Genomic DNA, 16279 nt, shown 5'->3' with positions numbered 1-16279 from the left:
CGCAGCTCGCGGCCGCCCGGCAGCAGCTCCGAGGCTGGGCGGCTCCGCTCCGCCTCCGTCGCCGCCTGCGCGCTGCGCCAGGCCCGCCAGGCCAGGCCGAGGACAGCCGCCGAGTGAGGGACGCGAGCAGCCATGGCCGAAGCGGCGCCCGCCCGGGTAAGCGCCCCGGCCCGCGGACGCCCAGACGGCCTGGGGCCGCCGCCGCCGCCGCCGTGAGGGTCTGCGCTCCGCCGGCGTGGAGCGGCCCCGCCGCGCGGCCTCCTGCCTCCGCCCAGGCTGGCGCCTGCCGCGTCCCGCCAGCGCGGTCCGCCCCGCCGCCCCGGGTCTGGCGTCCCGGCCGGGCTTTCGGGTCGACCGAGCGGGCGGCCCAAATGGCATCTGGGCTGCGGGGCGGCCCCGACGTTGGGGGACAGGCCCTGCTTCCTAGCAGCACTTCAGATGACAGGCCTTGCCCAGAAGCCGGCTGGCTGTGTGTCCCGCCTGCCCCCCCACCCCCGTCCATTGTCTGGTCGGAGGCACGCAGGGACGACTGTCGCCCAGCCCGACGCGGTTCAGACAGCGCGAGTGTGAGGCTCAGGGAAGGGACTGGCCCAGGGTCACTCACCGAGTCAGACTGTAGCCCGACGTCTAGGCCAGAACTTCGGGATTACACTCTCATGGAGGCACCCGGTGTTCTACATTTACCGAAGAGAAAGGTGTCAAATGCTGTTTACGAGAGGGACTGTAGGTAGATTTTTTTCTCAGATTGGCATGTTGGATTAGATTATTTGGATTATTTTAGAATGTTGGCCGGTAATGCGCAGTATGCCCAATTTTGAGAAAAGAATCTTTTGGCTAGTTTTGATACACCAGAAAATCCCTTGCAAACAGAGCTCAGTAAATGGTTTCTACTATTATTAATACCTCTTAGTGAAGTTTTTGAAACCTTGATTTTTGTGGCTCCTTTGAAAGGAGGAACTTCCACTCCGACTCCTTTAATTAATGAATTTGGTGGGTGCCTCCCTTAGGATTCCCTGAGTGCAAGGGAGAGAAAGGGGGTGGGAATACTGTGGTTTGTGGCCCTGTCCCCTGGGGAATACGCCCCCAGGGTATTTCTGGAACTTCATTGGTGACATCACCAGCTCCCACCTAGCCCTGGGCCAGTCCCTCAGAACTTTTTCTGACCATTTCTTTCCGTTTACTCCTTTCCTTTTGTCATCATACAGTGCCTGAGATTGCCGAGAAACTTTACAAACAGGAATGATTTGCCCCCAACTCTGCTTCTATACAGAATTTTTCTCCTGGAGAAGGAAGAACCACATAATTTTTTCTGCATTCCCCCATGGTCCCTTTACAATGGCAGGTGGCCAGTAGTTGTTACTGAATGAATGTTGTTTAATTGTGGGGTCATTCATTCATTCATTCAGCAGCTAGCACTCTTTTAGGAGTTGCGAATACAATGGTGAATCACACACACTCTCAGGGAACTTACGTGGGGGGCGGCAAACCAGAACCCAGGCAGATGCATACCTGCCTTCTTTTCTTTTCTTTTTAATATTTTATTTATTTGAGAAAGACAGAAATAGCAAGAGAGAGCACAAGCAGAAAGGAGAGGGAGAAGCAGACTCCCAGCTGAGTAGGGAGTCTCACATGGGCCTTGATCCCTGGACTCGGACCATGACCTGAGCCGCAGGCTGAAGCTTAGCCAGCTGAGACACCCAGGCCCCCCAAAAGGCTTTTAGCACCAGGTCCTGGGACTGGGCTGTTGCACACGCTCCGGCCCGTGCATCAGCACCGGGCTGAGTCGAGGCACTCTGGAAGCTCTTTCCAAGGTGCCGAAGGACAGTGGAATGGAAAAGGTGGAGGAAAAAAGCCCAGGGGGATCCGTTTCTTGCCACGTCCCTGAGCCAGAACCATCAACAGCAGCATCGTCCGCATCCTTACTGTTACCGTCTCAGCTGAATCCACGTGGGGCTTGCGTGCGTTGAGTATGTACCACGTGCTAGACACTGGGCTGAGTGCTTTCAACAAAGACTGGGTCATTCATTCTCAGGATCATCTCCTGTGAGTACCGTTTTCTAGATGTGGAAGTGAAGTTGAAAGCTGTGTGGGAAGATGGTGCCCAGAGTCAGCCAGCGTGGGAGCGGTGGGCTTGCTGCTTGGACCCGGGCTCTCTGGCACCAGAGCTCATGTTCTCTGCGCTGCCAGGCCTGTCCCTTCATCTGCAGAGGAGGAGGAGGAGACTAAGGTCCAAGATGGAAGCCCCCTGAGAACCGCAGATGCTTTTGTCTTTGGCCGTGTGTTTCCTCCCGTTTTCCACTTGCTAATGCCTTGGTCCAGCCAGTGTTTCCTGCCTTCACTGATGTCCCTGCCTCCCTCCGACACCTGCCTGACTGGCCCTTAGAATCCCAGCTGGGGCCTTCCCAGTTCAGGTGTCATCGTGAGGCTTTTTGAAGTACACATTTAGATGGGGTCATTCAGAGACCATCTCCCCTTTCTCTTCTTGTGGCCAGGCTCCAGAGAGGGACAAGCAGACAGAGGACGAAAGCCCTTCGACACCTCCTCTGTCACCCCCACCAGCTGTGGAGAAAAACTCTTACCTGTACTCCACGGAGATCACACTGTGGACGGTGGTGGCCGCCATCCAGGCCTTGGAGAAGAAGGTGGACTCCTGCCTGGCCCGCTTGCTGACTCTGGAGGGGCGGACAGGGACGGCCGAGAAGAAGCTGGCGGAGTGCGAGAAGAAGGCCGTGGAGTTCGGGAACCAGCTGGAGGGCAAGTGGGCCGTGCTGGGGACCCTGCTGCAGGAGTACGGGCTGCTGCAGAGGCGGCTGGAGAACATGGAGAACCTGCTGAGGAACCGAAATTTCTGGATCCTGCGCCTGCCCCCGGGCAGCAAGGGGGAGGCCCCCAAGGTATCCCTCGGGCCCCTGGGGTGGGACAGCCCGAGGGACCGTGCCTGTAAGTGTGTGGGTGAGCATGCGTGACCCCTGTGGTTCCAGGTGCCCGTGACCTTTGATGACGTGGCCGTGTATTTCTCTGAGCCAGAGTGGGGCAAGCTGGACGAGTGGCAGAAGGAGCTCTACAAGCACGTGATGCGGGGCAACTACGAGATGCTGGTGTCCCTGGGTAAGGCTGCGGAGGTGGCGATCTGGGTCTGTGTCCGCAGATGCGCCTCCAGCGGTCTGCGTCTTTGCGTTGACTTCTGTTCTCAGTGTGTCTCCAGCTCTGCGGGCAGGTGCGGGGGCGGGTGTCCAGGCCTGACTTAGCTCTCCTTCCATTCCGTGTGCAGATTATGCCATCTCCAAACCAGACATCCTGACCCGGATGGAGAGGGGAGAGGAGCCTTGTGCTGGAGCCCCGTGGGGCCAGGAGGAGGGAAGTAGGAGGGAGGCGGCCCAGCCAAGGAGGCCAAGCCCTGGTGAGTGGGGGCAAGACGGGGGAGTGAGTGGGCCACACTGTTCTCCTGGGCTTTCAGACGAGCCGTGAGCCCAGGAAGGGGCACAGGCCCTGAACCCAGAGTGGGGCCCACTCTGTCCTAGGCCAGCCTAGTCAGGGGCAGGGGCGGAGCTTAGAGCCGCCGGGTTTCGGCTTCTGAACAGGGCGGCCAGCGGTTCTGGCGTCATGTGGTTGTTGTGAGGACTCCGGGACCCGGCCGCCGTCCAGCTTGTACTTGCCGAGCGCTGTGTGAGCGGGGACTTAGGGCTGCCAGTGACCCCGCGAGCAGCCGCAGCTCTACTGCTGCCCCTCTAGCTCGCCGCCTCCTCCTCTGCTGCTCGACGTGAGCCTGCAGCTGTAAGGCCGGTCACCTAAGGCTTCCCTGTGTGGACGCAGCCCTCCCGGGGGGCGTCCAGGGCCAACTTGGTCCCCATAGCTGGTGTGGGAAGGGACGGTGCGGTTCCCAAGTTGACTCTGATATCAGAGTCTTCTGGGAGTCTTTTTAAAAGGTTAAATTTAAAAAAATAAATGGAGGTAGGAAGGAGTGCCAGACCTCCGTGTGAGCGTCACCCGTGTGGGGCGGCGACCAGGCGTTGGCTTCCCCGTCTCTTCCCGCTCTCTGAGGGGAACCGACCTACCAGTGTCAGAAGCAGCGGATGAACACCTGCCCCGCGTCCGGGTGCTTCCCCGAGTGTCTCGAAGCTGTTTGCTATAGGTGGCGGGTCCTGATGCGGGGACACCGAAGTCCACCTGTTGCTTTCGATTTATAAAAAGCCCCCCTCCCGCCCCACATTTAACAGCCTTGTTGAGGTAAAGTCAGCAGCCCAGGCAGTTCCCGGATTAGAGTATACAGCTCGGTGTTTTCACCCTTCTTCACAGCTGTGTGCCCTCGCCACAGCTGGAACTTTCCTCGCCCGCCAAAGAGAAGCCTGTCCCCGTGGTGCTGACTTCCTGTTTCCCTCCCGCTGCTCCCCAGCCCGAGGCAACTACCCATCTGCCCTCTTGTGTCTTAGATTCGCTTGTTCTGGACATTTCACGAGAATGGAGTCCTACTGTGTGCGACCTTTCGTGTCTGCCGTCTGTCACTGGGCGCGTGCTCCGGGCTTCCCCACCTTGTGGCCTGCGGCACTGCCTCCCTGGGCACACACGTTGCTGCCTTCTGTCGCTGGGCACCTCGGTTCATGCCCATCCTCCCCTCCCCCTCTTGAATATTATTTACCTCTTGACATTCTAATGTCATTTATCTTTTTTTTTTTTTTAAGGTTTTATTTATTTGTCAGAGAGAGAGAGAGAGACCGAACACAAGCAGGGGAGCAGCAGGCAGAGGGCCAAGCAGAGTCCCCACCATGCACAGAGCGTGATGTGATGCGGGGCTCGATCCCAGGACCCCGAGATCATGACCTGAGCTGAAGGCAGAGGCTTAACCTACTGAGCCACCCATAAAGTCATTTATCATTTCAAATGCCATCATTTCCCGTATTCTGGATTTGGTGTCATTTATTGTTCTTCTCTTTCTTGCATTTCCTATAAACTGGTAAATCAGGAGGCTTCTTTGGGTTCAGGTTTAACCTCATGGGCCACATGGCTTCAGAGGTGGTGGCGTGTACTCCCTGCCAGGCCCACGGCACGAGGCACGGAGGCTCTGTCCTCATGCCTTCTGGTGATCCTGGGCCCTGTCTTCTGTTACAGAGCTCCCCATCATCTTCTCACCTGGTGATTTTACCAGTCATTGAACATTGTTCCCCAGATTTGTTATTCCATTAGGGTTGCAAAATGGTGAGAGTCTGTCATACTTAGGCACTGCATCGGTGAAATTCTTTTACAAACAGTACTTTCCTTAATCAACTCTTAGTTACCCTGAAATAGAGTCTGTACAGAAGAGGCAGGATAGAAGCTTAATTCTTTTTCTTTATAAGTTTTCACAGTGAAGTTACTCCCTTAGGAGCCTTTAAAGGTGACCAGTACTTGGGATTTTTTTTTCTGACATTTTTTTTTTTTTAAGATTTTATTTATTTATTTGACAGAGAGAGAGAGATCACAAGCAGGCAGGGAGGCAGGCAGAGAGAGGAGGAAGCAGGCTCTCCGCAGAGCAGAGAGCCCGATGCAGGGCCCGATCCCAGGACACCGGGATCATGACCTGAGCCGAAGGCAGAGGCTTTAACCCACTGAGCCACCCAGGCGCCCCTTTTCTGACTTTTTTTTAATGACTTCAGAGACTTTTAAATATTTTATATATACCAATCGTTTGCAGCCATTATTTTTTGTGCTTAAATTGTCCCATCTTTAGCTCATGGGAACTCTTTCAAGTTGGCCCTGAGGTCATTTTGATGTGACTTCAGTGGCTTTCGGATACCATAAGATGTTCTAGAATCATCTAGTGTATCTCCTGCCTCAGACCTGGAATACAAATTTCTCCAAGGAGTATTGATTCAGTGGCAAAATATATTTGGATACCTCAATATGAGTGCTAGTGATTGCTAATTTTTGGCATTACTTTAGGCCTTTTCAGAAAAAAAATTTTTTTTTTTAGAAAATATGTATTTTTTTTAAAGATTTTATTTATTTATTTGACAGATAGAGATCAGAAGTAGGCAGAGAGGCAGGCAGAGAGAGGGGGATGGGAAGCAGTCTCCCCGCCGAGCAGAGAGCCTGACTCGGGACTCCATCCCAGGACTCTGGGATCATGACCTGAGCCGAAAGCCGAGGCTTTAACCCACTGAGCCACCCAGGTGCCCCTAGAAAATATGTATTTTGGGGGTGCCTGGGTGGCTCAGTGGGTTAAGCCTCTGCCTTCGACTGGGGTCATGATCTCAGGGTCCTGGAATCCAGCCCTGCGTCGGGCTCTCAGCTCAGCAGGGAGCCTGCTTCCTCCTCTCTCTGCCTGCTTCACTGCCTACTTGTGATCTCTCTGTCAAGTGGATAAATAAAATCTTAAAAAAAAAAAAGGTATTTTTGGGAAGGAAAATATCATGAGTTCATAGTGATACTTCTCATTCAAATGTAATGTTCTTTGATCTTACACTTGAATATCACTTTTCTTTTACATGGAAATCTTAAACAATTAGACTTTCGATTGAAGGCTGAAATTTTTCTGCAGCTCTTTTTGTCCTCTGAACATATTCCATTCAGGACTTCTAGACAAAGTAATGCCTTTTATTTTTATTTTATTTTATTTTTTTAAAGATTTTATTTATTCATTTGACAGAGACACAGTGAGAGAAGGAACACAAACAGGGGGCATGGGAGAGGGAGAAGGAGGCTTCCTGCTGAGCAGGGACCCCGATGCAGGGCTCAATCCCAGGACCCTGGGACAGTGACCTGAGCTAGAGGCAGATGCCTAACTGAGCCACCCAGGTGCCCCGAAGTAATGCCTTTTAAAGTCACTTGAAATAATTATTTTCTCTATGGGGTTATGTCACCAACTTGATATACAGTTAAGTTCATTTGTTTCTATTTTTAGGTGTTTAGAAATGGCTCTTTTTACCTTTTCATTTAATGTTTTGAATACATAAGGCATGTTATGTTCGCAAAGTCAGAATGGTTTAAAAGGATGCATTCAGGAAAGTCTTATTTCCATTCTTATTCCCTTGTCCCTATAGATAATCATTTTTTAAAAAAGATTTTATTTATGTATTTGACAGAGAGTGAGAGAGCACAATGCAGGGGGAGACAGTGCAGGGGGAGAGGGAGAAACAGGCTCCCTGATCAGCAAGGAGCCCTATGTGGGGCTCGATCCCAGGACTCCAGGATCATGACCTAAGCTGAAGACATGCCCAACTGATTGAGCCACCCAGGCGCCCCTCTTCTAAGAGTTTTGTGTTTTAGCTCTTACATTTAGATCTTTGATTCATTTGAGTTAGTTTTTATATATGAAGTTAGATAAAAATCCAACTTTTATTCTTTTGCATGTGGATATGCAGTTTTCCCAGCACCAATTGTTGAAAAGACTGTCCTTTCCCCATTGAGTGGTCTTGGGATGCTTCTAAAATGTCACTTGACTAGGTATGTGAAGGTTTATGACTTAGTTCTGTTTATTTATTCTATTGATGCTAGTACTACCACACTGTTTTGATTACAGTGTCTTTGTAAGTTTTGAAATTAGGAAGTCATTCCACTTTGTTCTTCCTCCTTAATATTGTTTTCACTCTTTGGGGTCCCTTGAGATTCCATATGAATTTTAGGATGGGGTTTTGCTCTTTCTGTAAAAAATGCCATTGAGACTTTGATAGAGATTGCATTGAATCTGTAGGTCACTTTGGTAGTTAATATAAACAATATTAAGCCGTCTAACCCATGAATATGGTATGTTTCCATTTACTTATTATGCCTTTAATTTCTTTCTGCAGTGTTTTGTAGTTTTCATTGTAAAGGTCTTTCACCTCCTTGGTTAAATAGTTCCTTTTTTTTTTTTTAAGATTTTATTTATTTATTTGGCAGAATAACAGAGATCACAAGTAGGCAGAGCGGCAGGCAGAGAGAGGGGGGAAGCAGGCTCCCTGCTGAACAGAGAGCCCGAAGCGGGGCTTGATCCCAGGACCCTGAGATCATGACCTGAGCCAAAGGCAGAGGCTTAACCCACTGAGGCACCCGAGTGCCCCAGTTAAATAATTCTTGAGGCTTTCATTCTTTTTGATACTATTATAAGTAGAATTGTTTTTGTAATTTTCTTTTCAAATTGCTTGTTATTAGTGTATAGAAATACTAATTTTTGTATATTGACTTTTGTCCTGCTACTTTGTTGAATTAATTTGCTAGTCCCTACAGTTCTTTGTGGAATCTTTAGGGTTTTCTACATATTTCATCTTTGAAGAGATAATTTTATTTCTTCCTTTCCAATTTGGATGTTATTTATTTCTGTTTCTTGTTAACTTGCTCTGGCTGGGGCTTCCAGTCCTTTGTTGAATGGGTGGTAAAAGTGGACATTTTGCCTTGTTCCTTATCTTAGGGGAAAAGCTTTCATTCTTTGACCATTGAATGTGCTGTTCACTGTTGGTTTTTCATATATGGCTTTTATTATGTTGAGATAGTTTCTGTGTCTGGTCTTTTGAATGGTTTTATCATGGAAGGGTGTTGAATTTTGTCAGATGCTTTTTCTGCATTAACTGAGATGTTTTCCCTGTTTTCGTGAGGTGTTTTCCCTTCATTCTGTTAATATGGTGTGTTCTGTTGGTTTTGTTTCATATGCTGAACTAACATTGCATTCCAGGAATACACTCTACTTGGTCATGGTGTTTAATCCTTTTTTTCCCCCCAAGATTTCATTTATTTATTTGAGAGAGAGAGAGCATGAGGGGTTGGGGTGGCAGAGGGAAAGGGAGAAGCAGACTCCCCATTGAGCAGGGAGCCCAGTGCAGGGCTCGATCTCAGGAGCCTGGGATCATGACCTGAGCTGAAGGCAGATGCTTAAATGACTGAGCCCCTCAGCACCCCGGCAACAGTTGTTTGTTTGGTTGGGTTTTTTTAGATTTTATTTATTTGAGAGAGAGAGAGAGAGCACAAGATGGGGGAGGGTCAAAGGGAGACGCAGACTCCCTGCTGATTGGGGAGCCTGATGTGGGGCTCCCAACTGACTGAGCCATCCGGGTGCCCCAACAGTGGTTTTTTTTTTTTTTAAGATTTTATTTACTGATTTGACAGAGAGAGAGAGAGTGTGTGAGCATCGCAGGGGACGGAGAAACAGGCTCCCTACTGAACAGGGAGCCCGATGCAGGGCTTGATCTCAGGACCCTGGGATCTGACCTGAGCCGAAGACACATGCTTAACGACTGAGCCACCCAGGCGCCCCATTAGCAGTGTATTTTTCATGATACCTCTCTTACATGAAGGTGGGTGAGTATCCTTTTATTTATGGGCCATTTAAATTTCTTACTCTGTGAACTCTGTGTTCATCTCTTTTGACCTAGAACCTTTTTTAAAATGCGATTAATGGGTGCCCAGGTGGCTCGTTCGCATCTGACTTTGGCCTGGGTCATCATCTCAGGGTCCTGGGATTGAGTCCTGTGTCAGGCTCCTTGCTCAGCAGGGAACCTGCTTCTCTCTGCCTCTCTCCCTCTGTCTCTCCCTCTCCCCACTCATGTTCGAACTTGTGCTCTCTTTCTCTCTCTCTCTCAGATATATTAAATCTTTAAAAAAAAAACAAAACTGCAGGGGCACCTGTGTAACTTAGTTGGTTAAGCATCTGCTTTTGGCTCGGTTCATGATCCTGGGACCTCAGGATCAAGCCCCATGTCAGGCTCCCTGCTCAGTGAGGAACCTGCTTCTCCTTCTCTCTCTGCCCCTCCCCTTGCTTGTGTGTGCATGTACTCACTGTCTCTCTCAAATAAGTAAAATCTTTAAAAATAAATACAATAAAATGTTTTTCAAGAAATGCGTAATTCTTAGGCCTACCCAGAACCACCGAGGAGAATCTTGGGGTGCTTCCAGGGGGATCCCTATATGTCAGGGTGGTATAGGACTTGGGCCCGGAAGCCACTGTTGTGTTGTTCTGAGCCGGACGCCCTAACAAGCCTCACGACTTGTCTGGTGCGCTCAGACGTTACTGTGCTGTATCTTTTCCTTCTCTTTTAGCCACGAGCAATCTGTGAAGTCCACTTAAATGTCCTAGCCTGTGTTGGACCCGATGTCCCCCAGTCCCGGTGACTGCAGGCGGCCCTGCAGCACAGGCTCCTGCCACCGGGAGGGATCGCTGTGTTGTCCTTGGCGTCACTGAGTTGCATTTTCCAGGCGTCCCTCCACGTCCAGAGCACATCCTCGGCCCCGTCAGCCCTGCCCGGGAAGAACCAAAAGAAGAACAGGTCCCCAGGCACCGGCAAGACTCCGAGACGAGAGTGACCGTACCCGGAGCAAGCACGGGTGAGTGAGGGCCGCCGGGCCGCCGTGCAAAGAGCATCTTGACACACGACCAGAGGGGCACTACTGAGAAACGTGCTGAAGCGTGAGGGTGGGACAGATGACGGGCACCAGGCTTGGCTGAGCTGGACGGGCTTCCTGGGAAGGGGACCCTGCGACAGGCCTTAGAGGAGGAAGCGTAGATTTTAGCTAGGAATGAAGGGCGTTTTTTGCAGGAGAAAATGGGCTGAGCAAAAGTGTGGGTTCCTGAGGCCTGCTAGGGGCCAGGCCCTCTGGCTGGGCTGGAGTGAGGAGAAGGGCACATGAAGGCAGGTACCGGGCCTCCTCCGGCTTCCTGCAATGGTCCCGTTAACCGGGCGGTCTGTGTTCTGGGCCTAGCGCGGTGCTGGCACGTGCATTCATTCCTCAGCAAATGTCCTCTCTCTGGAGGCCTGTGGGGGACTCTCTGGCTTCCGTTCCCCCTTCCAGTGCTCTCTGTCTGCTCGTGTGTGAAGGAAGTTCCTGTCCGTCCTTTCACAAAATAGAGCACAACTCGGAGGGCATTTGGCCTCACACATTTACTCCAGAGCCCTGCTGTCTGCCTGCAGCGTGGCTTTGCTAGCTTGCCTTCTCCTGCCGTCTTCCTCCTCCTTCCTCCTTGTTCCCGCGAGCCTGACTTTTCAGTCTGGGTTGCTTTCCCTCCAGTGACTATGAGCTCCCTGGGGTGGGGGGGTGACCTTCCCTCTCTCCCCGTGCCCTCCTGCCCAGCCAGTGTGTAAGCAGAGAGGACCTTCTCTTTGTCCCTGCTCCCCTGCAGACCTGGCGCCGGGCCCCAGGGGCCTCCCCAAACCCTCTGTCCTTCGATGGTCCGTGAGGGTGACGGAGTTGTCCGCGCTGGCCCAGATGGGAACTAGGGGCAAGGCCTTCATGGCTTTCCTCTCCCCTCCGAAGCAGAGGTCATGGAGCAAGCAGTCCCCTGGACAGAGCAGGCATTCGAGCATATCCGGGGTCTGCTTGGAGCCTCTGCCGTCCTGCACGAGCCCAGTGTCAGGAAGGGCCCTCACAGTGTCTCTCGCACAGGGCCTCCAGCCGTGGTTAAACAGGAGCAAGAATTTTCAGGTGGGAAGTCTCCAGCATCCCCTCCCAGGGAGAGGCTGCCCGGCATGGGTCCAGGTGAGTGACGGGAGGGGCCCTTAGCTGTGGGGTGGGAGGCAGTGCAGTGGGCCCCGGGAGGGTGCTTCTTCCTAGGGGTCCCTGCCTCATTCCCATGTCCTGTTGCCCTACGGCTCTTCGTGACCCCGACCGTCTAGGTCCTGGTCTTCCCCCATCAGGTCTGTCTTGGTGGAAAGGTGTTGCTGGAACACAGGCTGCGCACACCAGGTTCGGGGTCTAGTGACAGAAGGGCCTCACGGCAACCCTGTGAATGGTCCCAACGAACACTCGCCGATGTCTCACAGTTTGTATGCGGTGGTCTACGATTTAAATTCAGGTCCTCCGCCTAGAGGCCACAAAACTGGGCTTACACCCTGATGAGCAGGAAAAAATGTAGCAATTATCGCCCATTCCAGCTTTGGGGTGGTTTTCTACCCTGAGAGAAAGGGATCCAGTTCTCACCTGGTCCCATCCTGCTTTGATGGGAGGCAGAGGTGAGATGTGGGCCCACCTTGGGGTTGTGGCATGGTGGGCGTCCAAGCTGGAGATGGGCTTCAGATGAAGAGGTCTGGGAACCTTGGCCTTCACATGGAATAGGGCCAGAGACCCGCACTAATCCCCAAGTTTAGGAATACCATAGTAGCCCATTAAATGCAACACTTTAGATGCAAAGTTCAGATGCTTCTTAGAGACTCTTAACTGATTCTGTAGCTGTAGGACTAAATTGCAAACGGCAGGGTCATGCCCAACATAGAAACCAAAGTTTTGTCCGGAGTTATTTGTGAGGGTTGCTGGGAAGCTGCACTTGAGCAAAGAACCCCGAGGTCTTGACATCAGGTGCTGGTCTAGAAGGTTCGGCAGTTAGCAGAGTCTCCTGGGGTGGGATTTAAATTCATGCTTCAGCAAGAAGCAAACTCCCTCTTGCTCTGGACCTTGGAAATCGCTCGTAAGAGGCTAAAGGTTCCGTTCGAATAGGCAGAGGGTAAGGTTCACTCTCAGCCTTCGAACAGACCATGGGCTGCAGCAGCTGAGCTGCTGGGCTTGGGGGGAGGTCAGAGAAAGCAGTCGGGGCTGATTCCAGAAAAGCCCAGAGGGGAACAGCAATGAAGGATCTCGAAGAGTGCACGGTGTTCCAGGTAGGGCCTTTGGCCGGGATCTTCCTTCCCAGCACCAGGGCCCGTGCGTTGCCTCCAAGCCCCCACTCTCTCCTCTGTCCTGGCAGTTCCCAGCCTTAATCCCATCTCAGAGTCAAGTGCTGACTCACACTGAGGTCCAGCCAGGAAGCCGAGGTCCTCGTGCCTCCCACCTGTCCCCGGAGAGCAGGTGCCGGACAGGAAGTGGATGCTCAGGTAGATTTGTTACCTGGATGAGCAGCTGGGAGCGTGGCTGAGACGCTGGCCTCCTCTAGGCCCGAGGTTCCTTACCTGCCCCAGCGGCCCCAGGGCTCCCTGTCATTCACAGATGGGAACTAACGTCGTCAGAACTCCTGGGGATCTGTGCGGCCAATGTATCTCAGGGTGCAGGGTCTCCCCCACATCCTCCCACCTGTTTGCTTTCACTCCGTCTGCCCTCTGACCCCTGGCGCCCTGGCTTCTGGTTTTGCGGCTTTGTCTCCTCTCTCCTGATGTCCGTAGCTTGGCCTCCAGGAATGGGCCATGTGACAGCAAGCAGCCAGTGGGGGGCTGCTCAGGCGACAGTGCCTGCTCCGTAGGGCCAAGGGAACAGGGTCCCTGGTGTGTGTGCTGTGAGCACTTGCGGGAGAAAGGGCTCCGTGAAGACGGGAGCAGGGGCGTGCCAACCCGGCTAGGGCTGTGCTTGGAGCCCCGGGCTGGGTGGCGTGGCCTCGGTGGGCACCAGTGTGGCCCGCTTGAAGTCAATGGAGATTCCTTTCTCCAGGCGGCGGCAGCGTGGTCATCAAGACAGAAGCCCAGTCCGAGGACGAGATGATACCCGAGCAGCTCTTCCTGGGCGAGTCCCACAGCCAGCCAGTGTGTAGGATGGCCAAGGGGCCCAGGAGCAGAACCGAGGGCCCTGGCCGGCTGCGTGCTGCAGGGGTGCCACGGGTGCGGGCGGCGGACCCGCGGGCCCCTGGAGCCGTTGGGGAGCCGCCCCGCATCCTCCCGCGCCGGCGAGAGCGGACCTTTCCCTGCCCTGACTGTGGGCAGAGTTTCCGCTTGAAGATTAACCTGACCATTCACCAGCGGACCCACGTGGAGGAGGAGCCCAGGGAGACTCCGGGGAGCTCGCCCCCTGGCTGGGGGGAGGCCCCCTCCACTCTGGAGCCGGGGGAGGTGGTCGTGCCCGGCCCGGTCATCCGCTGGCTCCCCGAGGAGCCCGGAGGCCGCCGCTCCCTGGCCGGCCGCTCCCTCCTGGCGCGGCGGCCAGCGGCCGGCAAGGTGTACCACTGCAGCGAGTGCCTGCGCTTCTTCCAGCAGCGGAAGAGTCTGCTGCTGCACCAGCGCCTGCACACGGGCACCAGCCAGGGCTGGCCGGCCTGTCCCTACTGCGGCAAGGCCTTCCGCCGGCCCTCCGACCTCTTCCGCCACCAGCGCATCCACACGGGCGAGCGGCCCTACCAGTGCCCCCAGTGCGGCCGCGCCTTCAACCGGAACCACCACCTGGCGGTCCACATGCAGACTCACGCCCGAGGCCAGGCGGGCCCGCACTGCCCCACTTCCCCGGCCCTCCCCCGGAGCCCCCCGCGGCCCCGGCCCAGCCACAGCGAGGAGGGCTGAGCGGCCAGGAGCCTGCAGGGGCACCCTCCGGCTCTCCTGGGTCACCCCACAGCAGGACTCCTGTCCGCCTTCGGGCCTTTCCCCCGGTGCCTGGCGCTGGTTCCTCATTCTGGAATAGCTTTGGAGAGAGCTTTTTATCATTCAGATGGGAAGCAGTGGCCTTTTTGGTGACTGTGTATGACCAGAAGCCTCAAATTCGTTTCCTAGGTTCATCACTCTTTGCTGCCTTTTCTACATTCCTGACTTCGGATCCCTTCAGGCTTAGAGGATGCCAACTTTTGGTGAGAGACTGTGGCGGGTATCTGAGACCGGCACTGGAGATCGTGGCCCTTCCAGTAGCGGGCGACGGAGACGCGGAAGGCCTGCCGTTCGTAACGTACACAGAGGTCACAGCAGAGTGGACAGTTTGAAGAATAGGTGCTGGAAATTTGACTTTTCCTACTGTGTTATTTTGAAACTTTTTTCCCCTTCCTTATGGAGTTTTTCTAGTGTCTTTTTAAGGGTTACATGTGGTTGCAAAGGGGACCAGGAGCCCTGAGGGGCAGGAATTATTCTGCTACCTCCATGTGTGTAGGGATGGTGGAGGGGCTGTCCAGATCAGCCCAGGTATTGGTGGGGGCTTGGCTGCTGCTCTGATACTGGGTGCCTTCCTGGGTGTGCTTCTTTGGCCCAGAGTGCTTCCCAGTATCCCAGCATCTGTGATTGATTTTGGTTATTAGTTGAGAGGGGAAACTGAGACCTGGAGTGGCGGACCCTTCCCCCAAGGTCTCAGTATTATGGGTATGCACGCTCCATGGACTTAGGGGGTGGGGGAGATGCAGACCCAGCCCAGGAAGCTCCTCCTGGAGAAGAAGCTCCTGATGTGGGTGAGGCTGGGAAGCCAGGCTGGACTCCTAGGCTGCCACGGCCTGAGCTGTCATGTTAAAGGAGCGGTGTGTTCCAAGAACTTGGGGCTGGTAGCAGAGATAGGGCAAGAGACGGGGATGGGTTTCTTTAACCACCTCCTGTGTCATGTTCCTCACCTGTCAGAGGGGGTAATGACCCCGGTGCATCCTACCTCACCTTAGCGTTTTCAGGGTCACAAAAGATTAAGAGGCAGTGGGGCAGATAGGAAGCCTGGTTGTATCCTCTTTTCAAGTTCAGGGCCCCCCTTCTCTTCCATGTTCTCCAGCTCTTTGTCCCTGTCAGAATCCCTCAGGAAAGACCTTTATTTTCTAGGGTGAGTGGAAGGTCTTGGGTGCAGAGCGAGGTGAGACTTTCCCGTTGGGCTATATCGGCAAGGAGCCCTTTGTATTTCAGTGGAACAAATTCTTACCAAAGCATGAGGTTCGGACCGTAGGAGTTCGGGCAATAGCGTCAGGCCTCCTGGAGAAGTCTTGGTGGCAGCTAGCATCTGTGCCTCTTCGGTCACACCACTTTGGGTGCTGCCTAGAGAGCAACCCTTGGTTTTGGCTATTTGAAACTGGAGTACTGTGTCCTCAGCTATTTTGATTGTTGTCTTATTGGCCTTGGCACTATGTGAAGTGGCCAGCATTCAGACCTGCTTCCAGGTGTCTGGGTCCCTGGCTGTGCCACTACTTGTCCCTCTGACTCTCTCCCCAAGTCCTGAACAGAGTTGGGGGCAGATGGGAACATTGCCATCATCTCTGGGTCAAGAGTGAGTATGCAAGTTGGTGAGAGCCCAGCCAAGCTCCCCTGGGCTTGGGAGGAAGGGCTTCCACCCTCCCCAGCTGGGCATTCTGTTCATTTCCTCTGGCATCCCCAACCCTCACCAGGGGCACCACAAGTCAGGGCTGGGCTGTCACCAAATGTTCAGACAGGATATGGTGCAAATGGAGCTGCTCTGAGCCTTCCTCTTTCCGGTAAGAGCTAGTCACGTGTGTTCCCTGGGGATGCCTCAAGGGTCGAAAGTCCTAGACCTTTCTAAGGCTAAATGTCCTGTGTAAACACGGGTACTCTAGCAATAGTACAAACCAGGGGTGATCCCTGGACACAGGCCCTCTCATTTCTTCCAAAGCCCTCAGGGTGCTGGTTCCCGGCTGGGCCTTGTGAGCTTGCCTGGCACTCGATAGGTTTTCAGAGAACATTCTTCACACTAAAAGGAGCCGATGCGTGCAGCGTGGTGCGGGAGCAGAGTGGTGCTCCAG

The 16279-nt window shown here is 53.6% G+C and overlaps 1 protein-coding gene across 1 annotated transcript; it reads left to right on the top strand.

Annotated features, from left to right (window-relative positions):
- ZNF783 (zinc finger family member 783) lies at nt 1–14306 on the top strand. The gene is made up of 7 exons (XM_032840268.1): nt 1–156; nt 2493–2894; nt 2982–3108; nt 3272–3400; nt 10141–10269; nt 11326–11418; nt 13294–14306. The coding sequence occupies exons 1-7, from the start codon at nt 133–135 to the stop codon at nt 14130–14132; spliced, it is 1743 nt and encodes a 580-aa protein (XP_032696159.1). The 5' UTR covers nt 1–132; the 3' UTR covers nt 14133–14306.
- Nucleotides 14307–16279: the final 1973 nt, after the last annotated feature.

This window comes from Lontra canadensis, unplaced genomic scaffold (genome assembly GCF_010015895.1).
Source record: "Lontra canadensis isolate GAN:19392208 unplaced genomic scaffold, GSC_riverotter_1.0 scaffold111, whole genome shotgun sequence".
NCBI lineage: Eukaryota > Metazoa > Chordata > Mammalia > Carnivora > Mustelidae > Lontra > Lontra canadensis.
This window is presented reverse-complemented; position numbering and strand designations above follow the sequence as displayed.